Raw genomic sequence first — 17,405 nt, forward strand, 5'->3', positions numbered from 1 at the left:
GGACAGGGAAACTGGTCCAGTTGTTTGTACATTAAAAGGCAGGATGTTATAAACTGGTGTATGGAATCTGGCACAGAGCAATTCCTGTGAGGTGCTTCCAGCATTTACACTCATTTTGGTTGCTGAAGACCAGCTCTGCCAGGGGATGAGATTTTTTTTTTTTTTTTTTCCACTAGAAGGAAAAAAAACCCCACCCAACACCATGGTCACTGCTGTAGCTACGCAGATCTGCTGGGTTCACATCAGTAACTCCTACTGTCTTCCCAGGGGGTGTTGATGACAGAAAGTCCAGTATTCCTCAGTCATTACATAAACAAAAGATTGTTGAGTGTCAGGTTCTTTCAGGACCAGGTCTTTCAAGTATTAAAATTAAGTGGCTGAATATATTCTCTCTGTAGCAGAAACTGAAGTTTTTCCCAGAAAGATCATGGATATTTATCATCTGAACATGGCTTTTGCTTTCACACTGGCTTCTTTCACAGATACGTGGCTGTTGTGTTTCAGCTTGAAAGCAAACCTTGCTGTTGTCTGTCTCCAGACCACATTTTCCTGATTTCTGATTAGGAGAAAACCCATTTTGTAGTTTTCCCCAATGACCCTCCATCAGGTCTGAACCCTTACCGAGCTGTCTGTAACAATAAGTGCCATGCTGTACGCTTTGCCAGTTTGCAAATAGCCCGCTGTTTCTTCACCACATCTTACAACGGTGTGTTTTGCCAGCAGTAGTGTAAGATAAAAACTGAAAAGTAGCTGAAAAACCAGAGAGACATCTGTATGCTCTTTTATCTGTACGCCCTGGTCTTTCAGTTCCTCCCATCTCTGACTCCTGCTGTTCCCGTTCAGCGTTGGTGCCGGACAGCACACAGCCATGTTAGAAAGAGCCACGCAGTTGGGTATGGCACTTCCACTGCTTCTCTCTGCTGTCTGAGCCCAAGGGCGTGGGTAGTTAGTGCCAGATGTAAATGCTTAACTTCCCACCTTCTGGCAGCTGAGAAACACCATCCCATGGGAAAAGGAAGGCTGGAGAGGAAGGTGGGTGCTGTCATGTGGCTGCATTCCTGATCTTTATTACTGGGTTATCGTTGCTGAATAGAGAGTGTGGCCTCCCTCCATCAAGCGTGCTTATGCTTGGGGACACAAGTGACAGTGAAATGCTTCAGCCGCAAGATTATCTTGTCCTTTATGATTGGTGACACTGTAAGTGGCAGCATCCTGAGCTAACCTGAAAATAGCTGTTGACAGTCTTGTCGACATCACCTGTGAGCGCCTATGGACCAGGTTACCTTCCAAATCCAGACCTGCGACTGTCACTTGACTGAGATTTAATATGGATCAGCTCGGAATTGCCATTCTTTGCATAACTTGATGCATAAACCCATCCCACATGAGGCCAGAAACAGCTCATGAGAACGAGCAAACCTAAAAACTGGATCAAAAGCATCAAGCTAATTGCTGATGGAATATTTTTGCTTTTGGTGACACATGTGGTCAAACTTGTGTTTTCTAGCGAGTCATTTTTTATAATTTGTCAATATTAATTAATTTAACAAATTTTAGGCTGAAGGGGGTGGCTTTGAGAAGCTTTGTTTCAACGCTTTAAAATGGCATTTAACTATCTTAGAATACTTTGTTAGTAATAAGCACCACCATGAATTTTCTGATCTAGAGAAAATAGTTGTGGGGTTTGGGTTTTTTAATTACAGTGTCCTAGTTACTTTTAATCTGTAAAACTCTCCCAATGGGAACAGTTGCAGCCATGGAGCTCGGTGGTTGGTTGCCCATTCTGCAAATAAGACAGCAAACAGGCCTTAAGTGCATCTCTATTTCTTCACTACAGAGGCAGAATGAACTGTTCCTGCAATGAAAGGGCTGGGATAGCAGTAAAAAGTTATAAATAGATATTTTTCTTAATTTCTTTTTTTTCTTTAGCCTAATCTAAGGACGCTTATTTTCTGTTTCAGAGGGAGGAATCCACAGAATGATAAACCATGCGCTCTCAGTCAGATAATGCAGCTTTTCTTTCTTGTTCTTTCCTTCCTTTCTCAACTTAAAGCAATCTTCTGAATTGACCACTTGTCTGTTTAAAAGGCTAACTGTTAAAGTGATTCCTCCCATCAAACTTAGTTGCTCAGCAACAGTGGCAGTGGAGTTGGTGTCCCATCCTGAATGCTAAGGATGTGTTCAGAGACTTAGCCCCATCACTTATTCCTAGGGCGTGATTGCTCTGTCGACTGTTTTCAAGCAGAATATGTATTATTCATTGCAAGGTGCTGGCTTCTGCTGCTAAGTAGAAAAGGACAGCTGGATTTTTTTGCTGGTAAGCGAAATTATCTGTGAGATTGACAAGAAAAACAATGTTTCCCTTTTAAAGAAAAATATCTTGCTCTCTTTCAAAGTTTACAAGATATTTTTCCTAAGTAACCCATCTTTTGTAGCTCAATATATCTTGTCAAGACAACTGAGATGACAGAATCCTGCCTAAAGAAGGTGCATTCAGTCTGATGAGAGGGGGATTTGTCCCTATTCAAAAAAAAATTGTCTCTTTTGTTTAGGTAAAGATGCAGTGGGTAGGGACAGACGTGTCTGCATGCCACCACCTCGGGAAGGGGGAGAGCAGGCGATAGAAACATTGTCATTTCCTGACACAAAGAGGAATCCGGGGGCAGGAGCTGCCTTGCATACATCAACATACATGATCGGGAGGGCTAAAAGCAGTCATTTCCCTGTAAATGCTGTGAGAAAACAGCTTGTGGCTGCTCCCTGTGATGACATTTTTCTGCTGGCCCTGCCCCGATGCCCCATGTGGGCCAGTGAATCGCGTTGGCCCTGCTTCACCTCTTCTTCTGTGGTTCCCAAGAGCTGTCCCCTCTCCCAGGGAATGGGCAGCCCCTTTCCTGGTGCTCCAGTGTTTCCAGCAAACCCCCCTGACAGATCTGTTGCAGCTATGCTCTTCTCATAGCTGATTTGAGTCTCCACAGGCCTTTGATAGCCAGTTACTGGGCTCACTGCAAGGGAGGAGAGGGTTTGCATGTAAAAATCTGCTTTTCAGGGTTATGCATGTTAAGCTTTGTCTCTCTTTGCTGTAGGAAAGCTGTGGGATGTAAAAAGCACTTATAATTAGTGACTTTGTTTATTTTTTGTAGTTATTTAGTGTTACTTTTATCAATGTGACTTCTAGGATTGCTTGGTAGCATGAAAGTTTGGGGATTTCAGGTGCCGAAGTGAAAACCTGCTCATTTTTGTGCTCTGATGGCATATCTGATGTATGATACGTGTGTGTGTTTTATATATATATATATATATATATATATATATATATATCTAACATGCATATCAGACTTCTGATTTGTAGGAGGGAAACATGCATATAGGTTCTTCCTTGCAGGACTGTTCCTGAGAACAGGTTTGCATTGGGTTTTAGTGTTACAGCTGGTACTGGAACATCAGCAAAACCACCAAAAAAAAAAAAATGTAGAAAGCAACTTGGAAAGATCTAGCAGAGGATGCAGGTGTCAGTGAAGTGTTGGAATAGTTAACCTCAGCTGAGTTCTTATAAGAAATATTGGTTACTACCATAAAGCTTTCTGGAAAATGGTATCTGTGTGAACAGACAGATTTGGCGAGGGGAAAGGATGTCTTTTTGCTGAGTAGCATCCATCCATCCATCCCCAAATACTCACCTGCTGTTTCCTGCTCTGCTCGCTCTAAGCCTCGAGTGCTTCCTTGCCTGCCGTTGCTGTGTTCTGGTGCTGGATTCCTCAGGCCTGGCTTGTCCTGGCCTTTCCAGTAGCACGTGAGTGTCGCAGTAGGCACTGCTGAGTGTTGAAATTCATTCTGCAAAGCCTCTGAGGACCACGTGGTGCTCCCAAGCCAGCTCCAAATGAAATGGTAGAGTTGTTTTGTTATGGCTGGTTGTTTCTTGTTTTCTCCAGGAGGCATCAGACTGTGTTCTTCAAATCAGTAGCTCCTTAGCAGTCTGCTAAGCTGCACCTTGGTTTATGTTGCCCTTTCCCTTTCATTTGAATGGTGTAAGGCAGCCGGGAGATCAAGCCCCATAAAACCAGGCACGTACAAAGCAGGCAGGAATTTTTTCACCCCAGAAAATCTCTGCATCGGCATAGCAAATGAGCAGTCTGGTGTTCAAAAGCTCGTGAGGCTGTTTCAGGTTAATTGGAGGCTCTGCAGCCTCTTGTTCATTCTACTCATGTTCACCTGTGTTCTATATTTGTGGGTAGAATGGGTAGAAGAGCCATTTGAAATGTGACTTTTAAAGGCTTTTTTTTTTTTTTTTTTTGTTCCTTTTTCTAGGGGACTGGAGTTTTGGGAGTTGAAGTTCAGGAGCAGATCATTTCTTTACCGACAGGTACTGTTTGGTGCTGCCTTCAGCACATACTTTGCCTCCAAGAACCAGTATCTTTATTGCTTGAACTATTGACCAGTTTAGCAGCGTTGCATCCCCATGTAGCGCCATCTCTGTGGCAGAGCTGGTGTTACAGCTGTGTCACACACAGGGACAGAGAGGTGAGGTTCTGTATTTTTTGTTTGATCTGGTAGAACCAGAATTTCTCAACTTTGTGTCTAAAATGAATGGCCAAAGTCACAGAATTGTGTGGGAGGATGGAAAGTTTTGTTTTCCACAATCTTTGTCTTTGCAGTCTGAGTGGTAAAAACCAACAGACATATGTTCTTGCTCTGCTGAATGGCACTGGGCCCAGCAAAGACTGCCTGGAATTTTACTTTCTGGCTTTGGAGCATGAAGTAATTCTCAGTGTTGCACAAAGGAGAGATGGGAAGACCTGATTCAGCTATGCAGGCATGACTGCAGGATTTTTCCCTCTGCCATGCTGTCTAGTCTCCACTGGGTTTTCTTTGAAATAACTCCAGTGGGGTTTTTGCTGCTATCCTCAGGGGAGACAGCTCTCTCCACAACTTAATGGATCACCTCATTAGGAAAGAGTTGGCTGTTCTCATTCTGCCTATCCTGGCCATGGTCACACTCTGGAGACAGAGAATAGGCAAGAGAGGGCTTGTTTTTTGGAGGAGAGAGGGGGTGTTTTGTGGGAACAGCAAGCAGCTATTTTTTATTCTGTTTTGACAAACCAAATTTGTTTTTATCCTGTGCCAAGTAATGCTCTGTAAGCTCTCTGACAGTGGGTGTCTGGATATGAGCAAGGGAAGAACAACAACATGCTTGAGAAGGGCTTGATATACAGCAGGGGTTTGCTTCATCAGATGCTCTTGTGACACGGAGAAAATGCTGGTGACCCATTTAGTGCATTGGAACGGAAATGCTACTCGGTGATGCTGTGCAAGATGAAGAGTTACCCATAATATTCGGCCCAATGCCCTCTCTGCCTTGCAGTGAGCAGGCAGGCTGTGGTGGAGCAGGAACAGGCTGTACACGCTGAGCTTGTGCCCTTCTACCTGAGCATCTGCTTCTGCCCTCTATTGTAGAGAGGAGACTGGGCCAGCTGGCCCTCATATCTCACCTCGTATCCCTCTGTGATAGGTATTGACACTTTTTTATGAGAGAAAAGTGTTAAAACAGCCCCAGAAACTGTATGTGTATATTTTTGCTGAAGACCATGCAGAAGCGGGCAGACACCACGCACACGGCTCTTTTCAGATGGGCACCATCAGTCCACATTTACACTAGCTAACTCCCAGCGTGGAGACGTCAAAGCTAAAGTCACAGCATACAATGACCTCTAGTGAGGGATAGATAAAATAACACACGTCAGAGATCTGTGCTGCTTCTCTGTGCAGCTGCTCAAAGGCAGGCTCCTGGCACTCCGCAGGGCAGTTTAAGATCAGAGCACACAGGCAGAGACAGTGCTTGCCCTTGGATAAATATATCTTGCCTTGCTGGACCTGTCTCGTTAACGGTGATAAACATGATTAGGTTGCTTAGTGGACCTTGGTTTAGCCTTTTGTAAATGTTAATGGATCAGAAGCTCAGACCGATGCTTCGTCACAGCGCTACATTTACGTTTTTGGAGAGCTTGATGTGCTCTGAAAGGTCATTAATAGGATGAATGTTTATTTAGGCCGAATGGCTGATCATGCCTGTGCAAGTGGGAATGTGTTCTGGCAGCAGCCCGAGAAGGTGAATCAGGACAGTGTCTGCTTGACCAGTTTCCCTCATGTGGGCTGGTGCTGCTGTTGCCTGTAAAATCTGAGACTGGGGGATGGCTCTTCCAGTGTGGGCAGAGAGAGGAGCTGGGATTTGGTGGCAGTGGGGGACTCGCCACCAGCCCGTGGCAAGGGCTGAGTTTCAGTGTGGCTCCTGGGTCAGACAAGACTCGTGTTCCCCGAGGCAGTGTGAGCTCTCCTGTGCAAATGAGCACAGGCGAGCCCAAGCAAAGTGCTGGCAGGTTCTGGGAGGGGGCTCAGCTCTCGCCGGGCTGGACACTGCCAGCCTGGCTGAGTTCATTGTGTTGTGCTGTTTCTTTTCCCCTCAGAGAGGCATTTCTCATGATGGGGCTGCTCATACAGCCTTTCACTCCAGTGGCACTGGGACAGGGCCTGCCTTTCTTTGAGCTTTATTTCTTGTTGAACAGAAGCATGAAAAGGACTGCCCTTCTCTGTCTTCATCCTTTGTTTCCCTGAACCATCCCCAGATGTTTCTTGCACAAGCTTTTTTTTGATGCCCATGGGAAGCAGGTACTGCCTGTATGCTAGTCTCTCCAGGAGAACCTTGCTGGGAGTACTTCTGGCACAAGCTGTGGGGCTCTTACTGACCACTTCTTCCTCGACAGCAGCTTTGACATAAGAAATCCTGGGAAGATTAGTGGTCAGTACTCTGCCTTCAGAAGGATGACTTCAGCTCGGGGAACGGGGTGGAGAGAACCGTAGGCACCACTCAGGTGTGTAGTAGCTAGCTAGTCACAGGGAGCTGGCATTTGGTGAGCAGGTGGCACTGGCAGATACAAGTCTTGGCCCTCCTGAAACTGCGTGTCTTCAGGGGACACAGAAGGGTGTTTTTTTCACCAAGAGGATGCTGTGGTGTGAGGGGTGTTTATGCAGGAGGGTGAGCACTGTGGGGTGTGAAATTTGTGTGAAATCTAACCCACTAGACCTGGAATTGCTGCGTGTGGAGGGAGGGAAGGGAAGTTGGGACATGCAGAGGTGTTTGAAATACCAGTTTGCTGCACTGGGGGGATGCTGTCTGGTCTGGGGTCCTGTCCTATTTGGGTTTGTTTTCCTCTTTTTTTGGCTTTCTGAGAGAAGCAAGCCCTTACATCACCCCCCACCTGCAAACAGTGTTGCTTATATACTAAGAACCTGTGAGCTCAGCTCTCCCAGCAAGTGTGTGAGCTTCCTGCCACAGAGGGGTGTGTGGGTGCTGCTGCTGTTTCTGAAACCATCCCCTGCTCAGCTTTCTTCCCACACGTGATGAGAACAAGCCTTGCTCCAAGGCAGTGCTGTGTACCTGGAGATCACTGTTACAGGTCCCCTTCTCATAAATCTCTTTAGTTGTAAAGAGGGAAGACTTTTTGCTGGTTCTTTCCCCTTCCCTACCATCAGCTTTGGTCACTAGAAGATGCTGTGCCTCTGCACGTTGTGGACAGGCTTAGCTGCTGCGTGTTATTGTGTCACCCCAATCTGTGCAGAACCTGGGCAGGCCACGCAGTCCCCGCTGTGAGGGGAGGGAACACCTCTCCTCCACAGACTGGGGGGTGACTCTGACTGCTGGGGCCTGCTCAGGCTCTAAGGGAGTGTGATCTCTCTGAAGAAATAAAGCGAGCACTGGAAATGCTCCTGGAGGTGTGTGGTGCCAAAGGCATACGAGGGGCAGCCAGGACTGGGCCATGACTGGGGAAACTTCGGTGGCACCTAAAACAAGGGTCAAAACATTTGTTCTGTGGGAAAGTGCTTGTTTCTTTCTTAACACCCAGCTGGACTAGGAGCAAAGGGCATGGGCACAACTGACAGTACTAGGAACAGTAGAGGAACACCAAGTTGGGCTTCTGAGAACTGACTTTAATAATAACGATGTACCCATATTCAGGAGCAGGCTCATGTTAAGAAATCATGGTGATACCATTCCTTCCTGAGTGACAGGCACTGAACTCTCCCATCAGGTTTCTAGCTTTAGTAACTGTGGACTGTTAAACAGCACAGTACTGCTGATAGCACGAGTGCACGACTCCGGACAGAACTTCCTAATCTCTTTTAAGTTTTACAAGGGCAGCTCCTAAGCTGTGTTCTCTTTTTCCAGGTCCGAAGAATGGTTGGGGCTCTAGTTGCAGTTGGCCAGGGGAAGCTAACACCTCATCATATAAAGGAGTTACTGGAGAGGAAAGACTCACGGGCTTTTCCACCATCTGCCATGGCTCCGCCATCTGGACTCTTTCTAAAATCAGTGGAATATAATGAAGCAGGTAGGTGAACTCATTCTTTTTGTAGGAGGCAGATCTATTACTGATTACTGAAGGGAGCAGCAATGCCCGTGGTCCTCCTTTATGTGCTGTCTGACCTGGGGTTCACAACTTCGACACCCACATCATAGCGAACACCCTGGACTGTAGAGGTGTTTACAGCAGTTGCTGTGGAAAAAATATAATAGGAAGAAACCTACTAGAAAAAAAAACCCACACTTTTTTTTTTTTTTTTCTAATAGGTTTCCTTCTCTTACTTGCAGGGTAGTAAAAGACAAATTGTGTTGACAGTGATTTCGAGATTTCACGTGAAAGACACTTTAAATTCTCATCAACTCTTGTTCTGTCCCTGACCATGTATAAAGACCAAATGTTCTGTGGTATCTAGGTGCCACAGATCCATTTCTGCTCACTCCCTTCTCCTCTGGTATTTATGAGAGGACTGTACAGACTGGGGACAGAGACCAGATCATCCTTTTGTTTATGTGGTGGCTCTCTTCATTTAACAGCATCTGATCTAAACTATTTAAGTTGTTTTTTATCTTTTTCTGAAACGCTGGTGCCTGCGTCTCAAACAGGAGGAGGAAGGAGTGGGGCTTGGGTTTTTTGGGTTGTTTGGGTTTTTTTACTTCATTCTGTGGGGTGTGTGGGAGGGATAAAGGCTTAGAACAGAGGAGAATGTAGCATTTCCTCTCTGCCCCTCTCCCCTGTAACCCTGCCTTCCTGTGGTCGTGCAAGGGACAGCTCTTCCTGTTTGATGCATTGACTTAAAAAAACAGCCCTTGAAAGTCCTCACCGTTCCCTCTCCTCATCAGCGGTCACTCCCTGGCTGAGCTGCCGTGGTCTGTACCCTCTCCTGTTCCCTGGTACAAAGTCAGGGCTGGCGCTGGGCTCCGACCTGCTTGTTGCCACCTTCTGTTCTCCCAGGTGTTGGTGCAGTGGTGGCACAGAGCACGGTGCAGCCTGGCAGCGATCTGAGGCCATGGGAATCATGGTTTTGCCTGCTTGCCCAAGCAACAAAATACACACTGGGTAACTTGAGGGTGGTTTTTTTCTCATGAACAACACCAGAATGTCTGTCTGGTTTGGTTATAAAACGACTGTTAGAGTGCCAGGTTACAGGAAAGAGGATGGAAACCTTGACTTCTGAAGTTGACAGAAGAAACAACACCTGGATTAAACAGTGCCACAGTGGAAGCAATGTGCAGCTGAGGTGCCTGGTACCACCATAATTAATATCCCCTTTATCTGTGAGACGAAGTGCAGAATTTGAGACAGCCAGTTTGCCGGAGCAGACAGCCCACTTGATCTGGTAAGAGGATGCTCTTTGTTATGTGGCAATTCAAAGTGGTACAGACTGTAGCATTCAGATAAATAAAGGAAGAATCTTAATAACCTTGAGAGACCGGAGTTTCCAGTCTCTTGTTTGTGTAGTGGAGACCCACAAACTAGACAGCAGGGGAGGCAGCAGTTCCTTTTGCCCTCTCTCGGGGCCACCCTTGCCTTTGGCAGTGGGAGTTGAGTTAGTGGTACAGAACACCAGGACAGCCTGTTTCCAGGTGTCCCCTCACGAGAAGTGACCCACATCTTCCCTGCTCTGCTCCAGGTAGCAGTTTTGCCAGGGATCTACTTTAGAGAGCAGGGGAAGGAAAGGCCGAGATACTTCTGGCTGCTCCTCCCTTCCCTGGAGCACGCTGACTGCTACCTGCTTTATTCCGCAGGGACTGATACCCAAAGACAAGGACAGAACTTCAGAGCAGTCCTGGGTCTCTGCCATGGAAAAGGAGACTTGTGGCTGCTGTGGTGTTTGTGCTTTCCTGGCCCAGCCCTGATGTACAAGCACCCAGAGGTAGGGACGCTGTAATGTGCTGCCCTGAGCCCTCGACCCACGTGGTGGGGTTTGTCTGTCTGCGGGCCAAACCTTAACGTGCCCGGATGGTTCCAGACGGTGGTTTTCCTGGATGGGAATGGCAGCAAAGTGTTGCTCTTCCTCCCTTTGCAGGGAAGTGAGAGCGCAGCTGAAGGCCCATTTCAGTGTCCCAGCCTGAAGCTCTGGCACTGGGTTCCAGAGAGGCTGGTTTTGCTGGGCCTGGAGGGGCCCTGGGGTGCCCTTGAGCAGCAGGATCGTGCCTCCCTCACGCAGGGGGGACACACAGAGAGAACTAAAGCTTGCCCGAGTGCTGGCTGCTTGCTGTGCCCTCTCCCCAGTTCTTGTGGGGGCACACGAGCTCTGTCTCGATCTGGGCAACAGCTTTTCATCTCGGCTTCCTGTGGTTTTCCTCTGTAGAGCACCGTGGGAGCGCTCTGCGGTGTCTTGCAGGGCTCTGGTGTCAAAACCCTACGCAGAGGAGCTCGGCACTGACCTTGCAGCTGGGAGGGCTCTTTGGAGAGGCTGCAGCTCTCATCTGCACCTTCTGATGACCTGAGCTCTGGTAAGTTAATTTCCTAACTCAATTTATGATGAGTCTTTCCAGGGCAGAAAACTGAACCAAAGACTAATGCTGTTTGGGTGTTTATCAGGTTAACTGCTACTGCAGGCTCAGGTATCCCTGCTCTTTTTTTTTTGTTGTTTTTTTTTTTTTTTTTTTTTTTTTTTTTTTTTAAATAGTCACAGTGCAAAAATACCTGCTGTCGATGTTTCTGCAGGTATTTCCTAACTTCTGGTTACAATAAAAACTGATCATGTTTATGAGCTTGTTACCAAATCCGGTAAGCCAGGTTCAGCTGTCCAGCCTGTAACCTCGAGGCAGCCTGACTGCCTAACCCTGCTCTTACCACCAAGAACTGCTGTGGGGTTTTGCTTTGTTAAATCCCGGAGCAACTGTTAACAATAAAGACATTTAATTAAAGAACATGCTCTTAGCATCATAAACTGCACCATCAGTAGAGAACTTCTGTACAGACTCCTAGTCTGAATCATTTTGGTGATGTCCATCATTAATACCTGTTACTTATTACCAGGTGGTACTTAGCATTCTTTTCCTTTTTATATCGTTGCATCACTAATTCTTTTCAGTTGATCCAATTTGGACATCTAATCTATGGGGAGATCTGTCTTTCTGCTTGTTTGACAGTGATGCTTTAAAACTAAAACCAGAAAAACCTCACACCTGACCAGAGTTCAAAGGCTCAAGCCTGGTTTTATATGAACGCATTTCTAATAATTTAATGAACTCAAAATCCAGTGGAAACTTTGCTGTATGCTTTTATGTGATTTTTGTAGATCAAATAACTGTACAGAAAACAGAGCACCCCACAACCAAACAATAAAAAAAAAAAACAAACAACCAAAAAACCAAAAAGCCCCAACCCAAACACAAAACCCAACCCCGCAACAACCAGGGAAGCAAAGCTGACTTTAGAATTTGATCAGTCTCCATACTTCTAAAATGGTAGACAAGTAAATGGTACGTTATTGTAAGAGATGAAAGTGGCTACATGCTTGGAAAATATGTGTTCAGATGTAGACTGTCAGTTCTGTTATTCTCACAGGAAATGGAAATGTTTTCAGACAGGTTGAGGTACACGGTGGGGTCCTGCAGTGCAGATGTAACCGTTTGGGACTGGGTGGAAGACACTTGTAAAAGATTTGTAAAATACTCCATGTCAGCGATTTATTATTCACCCTGCCCCTTCTGCTGCTCCTTACTTCGGGTGTAGTTCAGCTAAATGGGTGTTTGCTCCTTGCTGGGCTGTGCCTGGGGGTGGGAGCGCTGGTGGGCACACGCGGCTCTGCCCAGTGTCACCAGTCACCTCCCAGCACTCGAGGGACTGATGGTGCCACCGTCCCCTCCACGGACAGGAGACAGAGTGTGGGATCCTGGGGGATTCGGTGAGGCTGCAGGCGCTGAAAGGAAACGGGGTTAGTGCAGTACCGCGGGGCAAGCAACTTCTGTGCCCTCACGGGGCTCGTAACCGTCCCTCCGGGGCGCGGGTGGAGTGGGTTTTAGGCAGAACCAGACAGAAACTCGTGTCTGGCTTCTGCAGCCTTGGGACAAGGGAGGTGCTGGTTGGAAAAGTTGGTTTTGATGGTGCCTTTACCTGATGGTGCCTAGAGATGTGCTCGCTGTGCTCACCTGGGCAGCAGCAGTAGCTGGTCAGTCCCTGCCTGCCTGGCCCCGGTTACAGCCCTGTGCTTTGAACCTAGAAAAGACATTCTGTGGCTCTCCCCTGGAAAAACTCTGGGATAAAGGTTGTTTCAAGTCTTGTGCTGCTTCAAGTTGTGGCTTAGCCAGGCCTGGTTTAGTATTCATTTTCCTGTGTGCATACAAGCCTTTGCTGTTAGGTGAAGCAGGTACGTATGTTTGCCTACTTAAAGTGAAACTTTTTTTTTTTTTTTTCTGATCTTCCAGTTATCGAGTGCTTTTGACTTAATAAGATAAACAACTATCGGGAGGAAGTGTGATTTTCAGAGTTTCCTTCGGAAAGTACCCAACAACCTTTGTATTTTTGTGCTTTCAATGGCCCAGCTTAAGGTACCTTGTGCATATTGTAGCTGGGTTTAATCCTCCACTGCCTTTAAGGGCTTCTGCTTAGGTGTCTGGGTTTGGCTTAGTGACTCAGATTTCTTTTATAATTGATGGAGAGAAGCTGCACTGGTGGAAAGCGGTTTATTGCCTACGTGACGGGTGACCTAAATGAGAAGAGTCCTACTTGCACAGAGCCTCTTTCCTGCATTTCAAACACAAAATCGAGTCCTTTAGGCTCCCTTTGTAACCGAGTGGTGGTTTCCCTCTGCAGTGTGTCTGCAGAGCAGATTTGGGGTGCTGTAAAGTCACCCAAGAGCTTACACCGAGCCTGGCTCAGTGTCACCTGAGGTTATGAAAGCAGGTGGGAGGATGGAAAAGCCTCTGTGTGTGTGTGCGAGTGACTGTTCCGAGACCCAGCACATCACATCCGAGGTGCTGAACCTTCTGTTTACTGTTGTTACAGCTGTATTGTGCGTACTACAGCATGTAGCTACTACACCGTGTAACACGCTGCTGACGGCCCCCCCTAAATGGAGGGGGTGGTGCTGCTGCTCCATGACTTCACCAATGGCTTAGTACAGATGCCAACTACCTGTTTCAGTTCTCTGCTTCAAATACCGTTTCTGCACTTTAACAGGACAGTTGCACACATGCTCTTTACAAAACTGCAGCAGCAAGGTTAAAAGGGTTCAAGTCATCAGCCGCTGGCTTATCTGTCGCGCTGGAGTCACTAAAAATGTCCTGCTTGTGCTTTTGCCACTACAGCTTTTCTTGTTCCTGGGAAGCCTGCGCAGGCGCTCGCTGCAGCGCTTTCAACACCAGAGTAACGTCACACGAGTCTCAGCAATGATAGAGGAGTTCTGTCAGGGCTTAGGAATGGGGCACGAGTTACGGGCCCTCCAAAGGTGCATCCCTGCCACAGTTCTGTACTGCTCCCGCTGCTGGCCCAGCCTTAGCCAAAGCTACAGCCCTTCTCTGGGGCTTTTTTTTTTGGGGGGGAGTGAGGGGAATTGTGCTGCTATTTCAGTACTGTCACCTTGTGATGAGTTTAATGCCAGTAAATATCACCTGCCATGTAAACTCCAAATGCTTGTGGTCTAAGTGATTTATTCTCCCTTACAGCAACACCCCTTTCCATCTGACTGTACCAAGCACAGACTCCCGCCCGAACCACAGACATCACCAGACCCGACAGCAGCTGTAGCACCGACCCCCGTGAGATGAAATAAACCTCCTGAGGTAAGGGATGGCTTAAGACTTTGATCCCGTTGCCGGCTACCCCTGCGCTCCAGCAGAAATCATGGCAGGTAGTGCCTGGGCTGAAGGAGTCTCCAACGAGACGGCGGCCAACGGCAGCTCAGAGCTCAGCCTGGAAGCAGACTTCCAGTATTCCTTGTTCCCGGTCATCTACAGCATCGTCTTCGTGCTGGGGCTGGTGGAGAACCTCGCAGCTCTGTACCTGCTCTCCTGCAGAGTCAAGCACGTGTCTCATTCCTACGTGTACATGATTAACCTGGCTCTGGCAGACGTCCTGTTCGTTTGCGTCTTGCCATTTAAAATTCATTACCACCTGAACCAGAACAACTGGCTCTTTGGGGACATGGCCTGCAGGGTAACCGGGACTCTCTACTACATCAACATCTGCCTCAGCATTGCCTTTTTCACCTGTATTTGTGTGGACCGCTACATCGCGGTGCTGCACCCCTTCACCTACATCCAGATCCGGGTCGGCCACTACGTGGGGGTGGTGGCTGTCCTGTGGGTGGCTGCTCTGAGCGTGGCAGTTCCGCTCATCCTCGGGGGTCCCCTCCACAACAGCGGTGCGAGGAACACGGTAGCGTGTTTTGAGAACTTCACTACCACGAGCTGGACTTCCCGCATGGCGCCTTATAACATCCTGGCCTTGGTTTTTGGGTTTGTGATCCCGTTTTCCATCATTCTCATCAGCTACCCTCTCATCGCCAGGAGGATTTCCCGGGTCAAACGCAGCATTCGCAGGAGGAAGGCTCTGAGCACCATCTACCTCATCCTGGTCATCTGCACTCTGTGCTTTCTCCCCTATCATCTCACTCACTTGCTCTACTTTTTAATGAGAACCCAGGTCATCCAGAACGAGTCCTTCACCAACTTGATCTACAAACTGCGCAGGGTCACCTTGGCCCTCGTGAGCTTCAACTGTTGCCTTAACCCTCTCCTGTACTACTTCACCTCTTCCGACAAGCAGTGGCACTTCAACTTCAGGTTCAGATTCAGGTCTAAAACAGTGTTCACCATCTCCGACCAGAAATTCGGGGAATCCTCCTATGTGTACAAACTACACCAGCGAGACGGAAATAAAAATCCTAGAGATGGAATCAACAGATCGACCTAAAGTAAGTACAGTATTCATCTTCCCAACTGTTTCTTTGAAAACAAACCTGTGAAACCTACTATTCTTTTGTACAGTGGCTGTTAGATCAAGGCTGGAGGGAAACACCTCACAGGTACTTACTATTATTCTCATCTAGGACAGTCTCCTGGTGGCACACGTCGTGTTCGTGTACCTGATGTCTTGGGCTCCCCGTGTTTCACCCTGGGCTGGGCAGGGGCACGCAGGGCTCTCTGGAGCACAGTACAGCCCAGGGAAGAGTTACTGGAAAGAAACCAGCCTCCTGCTGGCCACCGAGGCTGAAAGCAGAGCGGCTCAGCGCTGTCCTGCTTGGCTTTTCCCTATTTTGGCAGGATTTTGTGTGTTCTCCCTGGGGGGGGGCCACACTGGAGCCAGCTGGGGTCACAAACTGCTTTCTGCCTCCATTCCACGGCCAAATAAGGGCCTCTCAGCCCCTGGGGAGCCGCTGCCCCGCTTCCCGAGGAGTTTTCAGCACAGGGTTTCCAGCTCCAGTTTCTGTGGACCGGAGCTGGATATTAGTGCAAACGCAGAGACCAGCCCCAAGGATTTATCCAAAATTAACCCTGTGGTGGAGCAGCAGGCAGCCAGGGAAGGTGCTGCCAGTGCAACCCCTTCCACTCTGCGGCTCTGTTCCAGTATCAGAGCTCTCTTGTCGGTCACATTTTGTGATAGAAACACAATATCTGACCCATTTCACCCTTTTTCTTGTATTAACAGAGCCACACCGCTTCCGAAAACCGCCAGGTTCTCCACCCTGTGGAACGTGAGACTTTGGAGAATATTTATCACTTGTGGGTTATCAGAGTCACCAGCACAGCACCGGCCTGGCTGAAAAACCTGCTCTGCTTTAGTTAAGAGGATTTGATTTTTGGTAACACATACACAGACTCACTGTTCAGTTCCTCCCCACGCCACCCCCCCAAACTTTATAAAGTGCAGATACACAAGGTCGGGGGCTTGTTTACCAGGGAAGGGGTTATCCCCATCCCAGCAACGCGCTGCAGCAGCACTGCTGGTGCCAGGTGACCAAAACACAGGTGAAAGGCACACCTGGACCTGGCCCACTGCGGCAGGGGTTGGGTTATGCTGTCACTGGACTTGGACCAAGAACTGCCCCAGGCCTTAAAGGAGGGAAGGAGGAGGATTATTGTGGCGGAACAGTGTGGGGGGAGAAATAATTGTGTGTCTCCGATGTAGCAGCTTCTCTTTGCACAACGATGGACGTTGCAGCTTCTGCTTGTATTCAGCCAATTTTGTGACAGTTTTCTGACAGCAGCCAATGCCACGGGGATTGGAAAAGCAGCAGCGTAGGTGCACGTTGGGGTCTTGGTTTGTGGATTACGATGGCAAACAGGGTCTGTACTGTGGAGTTACAGCCCACCCAAACCCTCCAGCCAGCCGAGCTGTACACAGCAAGCACGGAGCCAAGGCTGTAGGAGAGGGCAGCGCTGCGCTTGCTCCGAGGGGCCTCGCGTTCATCAGTCACTGCTACACGCAGCTTGAGTCGTGCCCCCGACCCCTCCCCTGCTGCACTTTGCTTTTAGCTTGGAGGAATTTTTAAATACCGGTAAGATAACCTGCACAGACTTTTCTAAAATATTGAAAAGGATGGTAATTCCTGTCTTCCTCTGCTTGCCTGGGCTTGGTAAGCCAAGTGCAAATCCTTGCACTTGTAAAATGGAGATGAGGAGAGCCTCTGAGGGGGTAGTAGGACAAATTAATCTTTTACCTTCCATGAGAGACTGCTATTTTTGTCCCTTTATAGGGTATGGAAAAAACTCCCAGCACTGGAGGGACTGTTATTTCCAACTAAGCACAATTTTTTTTATGTTCTGGACAAAGACAAATTTTTCTTAGAGACTCCATCCAGGAGTGCAGGTTTCTTGCAGCCTCCTCAGCTGTCACCGAGGGCAGATGGATAATTAAAGGTGTTACACTGCTGGTAAATAGCTCGCTTAGGGCTTTATACTCTTGCCTCCGTTATGCTTTGCATATTCATTGTGAGGCTTTGAAAGCTCCTTGTTTCACTCAGGTTTTTAAGGGCAACGAGCTGGGGGAGGGCAGGAATGACAAATCTCCTTTACCTTACTGGGTACCCAAGAGCAAGCTTCTCCCTCCGGAGGCTTTTCCAAAGGGGCTGCACTGACTCCTGGGGCAGGTTTCTGA

General features: G+C 47.9%; 1 protein-coding gene across 1 annotated transcript; it reads left to right on the plus strand.

Annotated features, from left to right (window-relative positions):
- Positions 1–8,985: 8,985 nt before the first annotated feature.
- On the plus strand, positions 8,986–17,333 carry LOC113487787 (lysophosphatidic acid receptor 6-like). Its single transcript, XM_026862582.1, has 5 exons — positions 8,986–9,693; positions 10,103–10,230; positions 10,669–10,813; positions 13,973–15,222; positions 15,957–17,333. The coding sequence occupies exon 4, from the start codon at positions 14,151–14,153 to the stop codon at positions 15,219–15,221; it is 1,071 nt and encodes a 356-aa protein (XP_026718383.1). The 5' UTR covers positions 8,986–9,693; positions 10,103–10,230; positions 10,669–10,813; positions 13,973–14,150; the 3' UTR covers position 15,222; positions 15,957–17,333.
- Positions 17,334–17,405: the final 72 nt, after the last annotated feature.

This window comes from Athene cunicularia (assembly GCF_003259725.1).
Source record: "Athene cunicularia isolate RWA chromosome 21 unlocalized genomic scaffold, athCun1 chr21_part1, whole genome shotgun sequence".
Lineage (NCBI taxonomy): Eukaryota > Metazoa > Chordata > Aves > Strigiformes > Strigidae > Athene > Athene cunicularia.

Bases quoted from the DNA above. Each gene is read 5' to 3' on its own strand.
- LOC113487787 (XM_026862582.1), top strand. From the start codon at position 14,151: ATGGCAGGTAGTGCCTGGGCTGAAGGAGTCTCCAACGAGACGGCGGCC.